The sequence below is a fragment of the Ailuropoda melanoleuca genome, unplaced genomic scaffold, assembly GCF_002007445.2.
Source record: "Ailuropoda melanoleuca isolate Jingjing unplaced genomic scaffold, ASM200744v2 unplaced-scaffold7480, whole genome shotgun sequence".
In the NCBI taxonomy this organism is placed as follows: domain Eukaryota; kingdom Metazoa; phylum Chordata; class Mammalia; order Carnivora; family Ursidae; genus Ailuropoda; species Ailuropoda melanoleuca.
Genome location: NW_023250281.1, coordinates 1,026,531 through 1,030,731, shown reverse-complemented (window position 1 = coordinate 1,030,731; position 4,201 = coordinate 1,026,531). Strand labels below are relative to the sequence as shown.

The 4,201-nt window shown below is 37.8% G+C and overlaps 1 protein-coding gene across 1 annotated transcript; it reads right to left on the bottom strand.

The window, feature by feature from the left end:
• Positions 1 to 2,751: 2,751 nt before the first annotated feature.
• On the bottom strand, positions 2,752 to 3,690 carry LOC100471148 (olfactory receptor 2L8). Its single transcript, XM_002929134.3, has one exon. It carries the CDS (start codon positions 3,688 to 3,690, stop codon positions 2,752 to 2,754), a length of 939 nt encoding a protein of 312 aa, XP_002929180.1.
• Positions 3,691 to 4,201: the final 511 nt, after the last annotated feature.

Genomic DNA, 4,201 nt, shown 5'->3' with positions numbered 1-4,201 from the left:
ATATATATATATATATATATATATATATATATCATATTCTTTAACCATTCATCAAGCTTGCTGACTTTTAAAACTCCAGGCTTTTGGGGCATCTGGGTGTGTCAGTCAATTAAGCCTCTGACTCCTGATTTTGGCTTGGGTCATGATATAAGGGTCTTGAGACTGAGCCCTGCATCAGAGTCCCCACTCAGTGGGGAGGCTGCTTCTCCCTCTCCCTCTCCCTGTGCTGCATCCCCTTGCATTATCTCTTTCTTTCTCCCTCTCTAAATAAAATAAATAAATCTTTTAAAATAACAAACAAAACAAACCAACAAACAAAAATCCAGACTGTAGGAAAGTGATGCAAGCAGGTACCTGCAGTGGTTTTCTGGGAGAGGGTTTCCCTGTGCTGGGATTGAGTCAGGTTTTACTTAGAAGTCCAGAGGCATGGGTTTGGAGCTAGCAGGTTCAGCAGCCAGTGTTGGGGTGGACCTGCTCTAGTCAGGTGACTCTGCATTTATGCTGAGGGTCAGGGGAGGAGAATGTTGCCTGCTGGATCCTTTGTCCCCAGGGTGTTGTCTCCATGAAAGTTACCTCTCATGGACATTCTCCAAGACCAATGAATAATCTCCCCCACCCTTATTGCTCCAGGTCATCCTCAGATTTTTTTCTCTGCCTCTGGTTGCTTGCCTGCCTTCTCTCCATGAGTAGGGTAACACCTGCATAGCTCTATCTCAGCCAAGCCTGCAGACCTTTAGAACTCTAGTCTTCAAACCCCAGCTGTTTGCAAAAGCTCATGAAAAATCAGCCCCTCTCCTTTTCCCAGCCAATGGCTTTGAGGAAGTCTACTCCTTGAGCATTCCCCTGTGTACCCCCCTCCATTTCTGTGACCAGGGCTTACTCCCTTCCATAGCACTTATGATCCATTTCTCCCCCAAACCACAATTCTGTATGCCCTACCTTCCTCAATGTGGCCTCTTCTATCCTTCTATTTGTTGAATTTGTTCTGTCAGTCCTCAAGACAATTTCTAGGGTATTCAGAATGATTTGATAGATATCTAGGTGTGTTCAAACAATGAGATGACCCTAGGGTCCTCCTACAATTGTGCCATCTTAGACCTCACCCCTCGCTCTTTTTTAATAAAGTATTTTATTTGTAAGCTGGACTGAATTTATTTTTGTTAAAAAATGAATTCACTTTAGTTGAGAACCTTAGATAATCATATTTCAAATCCAAAATTAATTTAATTGAATAGCTTGCTTGTAATGAGTAATGCTTAATGAACTTATGGTCACTGATATTAAGCAGTGAATGTCTTCTTTTTTGTAGATTTGAAAATTATGTGATATGAGGTAAGCCTTCCATCTCAAGCAAATGATTACTTTTTGAAAATATTAATATATTGTCATATAGTTTCTTGTGATGAAAATATTTCCCATTATATATCTTAGGAGAATTCACACTTGTGCCATTCCCAAATCCAGCTCATAATCAGTTAATAGTCTATAAATCTCTAAAGACTCACTTAGGTTTAGTATAAAAATGTCCGTATTGATATATACCTTCGAGAATGTGGGTCTTCTATTTTGGAAGAAAAATATGTATTTCCAATTCAAATGCATCATTCATAAATCGCTGTCATGCTTGGGATAATACAGGGCTTCCTACATTTTTATTCAAGCTTCTTTATTTTACATCTTCCCTCAGAAAATAGAGAATATAGCAGAATTATCCCATAAACAGTGATGGTCATTCACCCATAGTGTTCATGTGTAGATCTAAGCTGGAAGTAATGGCAGGGCTAGTAATTGAATATATATAAAATTGTGGTATGGAAGTGCTAAACCAAGTCAAACCCCAATTCTGGTTGAGGAGAATTATGAGAATTATGAGAATACTAAGTGTATAATGAAATGTCCATAACAGAAATTATCTTATAAAAGGCTAGCAATGGCTTTGGGGGATGTAATATTTCAGTGTATAGAGGAATGATTTGGAAGTGGCTCAGACTTGATTACTCAGGACTATATAGTATGTAACTATCATTGATCCTTTTATACAATGGGTCTTATTCTTTAATAGTCCATTTTGCTTCTCCGCAATCATAATTATTTATCCTGAGGTAGACCTGTAATAAATTGCTTTTTTATGATTTATCTAGATACCCCCAGGGTCCCTCTCATAAAATATACAAAATAATTTCCTCTGTAAAGGCGGGAGGACTTCTAAGTTCATGAAGAATTTAATCGCTAATTTCTATATCTATCACTTTCCCTGAAAATTGGGAATCAGAAAAAAATAGTGTTCACTATTTAAGAGTAAACTATAATAGAAACAAAACAAATATCAATCTATTAATTTTGATAAATAGATAAGATTATTGTTCTTTATATAAATCTGGCAATAGCATAACATTTATTGTTCTTTTCTCCTCTTTTAACCATTTTGAGGATATATACTAGGTATATTAGATGTATTATACTGAATAATACCATCAACCTGGATTGTTTCTATTATCATTTCTACATATTAGTAAAACCGTACTGCTCACAAGGTAGGAGGAAAAAAAATGACCTTTTCCTTTATTGAAAAAATTATCACAAAGAAAACAAAAAGAGTGATGAGGAATATACATTTTGTCAAATCTCAATGATTTTAATATTTTAAAATATTTTAGTCCCTGCCTTCAATCCTGGAATAATAGTGTTCCTAAGGAGTATACAAGGTGAAAGTAATCTACTTCTGAGGCTGCAGGATAATGAGAACTTCCTCTACATTTTTACAGAGCACATCCTCTGAATCACTCTTTTCAGGGCCCCCATCACCTCCTTGTTTCTCAGGCTGTAGATGATGGGGTTGAGCATTGGGGTCAAGATGGTGTAGAAGACAGCCAGAACCTTGTCCTCTGTTGGAGAACGGAGGGATCTTGGGCGTAGATAAGTATAAGCAAAAGGTGCATAATAGAAAGTCACCACAGTGAGATGTGTGCTGCAGGTTGAATAGGACTTCTTCCTCCCCTCTGTTGACTGCATGCGACAGATGGCAAAGAGAACCCGGCCGTAGGAACTTGCAATGCCAATGAAAGGAAACACAATCAAGAGTGTGGTGCTTACAAATACTGTGTACTCATAGACCCAGGTGTCCATGCAGGCCAGAGTCAACATGGCAGGAACATCACAGAAGAAATGGTTGATGGTCCTGGATTGACAGTAAGGTATATGGAGGGCATACACAGTGTGGGCACAGGAGTTGATTGAGCCCATTAGCCAAGATCCTATTATCATCAAAGCACATATTCTTTTACTCATACGAATGGGATAGTGGAGAGGAGAGCAAATAGCCACATAACGATCATAGGCCATTGAGGCCAATAATAATCCCTCTCCACCTGCTAAAGTCAAGAAGAAGAAGCTCTGAACACCACACCCAATGAAAGAAATAGTCTTGTTCCCAAAGAGATAATCAAAAGCCATCTTGGGGGCAATGGTGGAGATGTAGTTCAGGTCCATGAGGGAGAGCTGACTAAGTAGAAAATACATGGGTGTGTGGAGATGGGTGTCCAGGAGGATGAGGATGATCATGGACAGGTTGCCAAAAAGAGCCATTAGGAAAATGAGAACAATGAGAATGAAGAAGAACAGGCCAATTCTTGATGGTGGAAACAACCCCGATAAGAAGAAATCTGTAGAAGTTTGGTTATTATTTTCCATCGGGCATTAATTTACTTTTCCCTAAAGACAGACACACATTAAGTATAAAAAATAAATTCTTATTAATTCCTTACAATTACGCTGTGACTTATTCAGGAGACACTGCAAGTTTAAAATAATAATAATAATCAGGGTGCCTATGTAGCTCAGTTGAGTCTGCCTTTGGGTCAGGTTGTGATCCCAGGGTTCTCAGATCAAGCTCCACATTGGGGTTCCTGCTCAGTGGGGAGTTTGCTTCCCCCTCTCCTTCTGACCCTCCCCCTGCTCTTTCACCCTTTCACTCTCTCTCTCAAATGAATAAATTTTTAAAAATCTAAAAAAATCAAACAATTATTTTGAAATAAAAATCACATTTCTTCCTCACAGATAAAACTTTATGAGGCAAACATCTACGTGCAAAGTATTTAAAAAATATTTTACAGAAATCTGTAAATTTGTGAGAATTATTTATTTTTGTAATGATTTTATTAAGATACATATATTTTATTTGCCTACATAAGTTTAACTATTA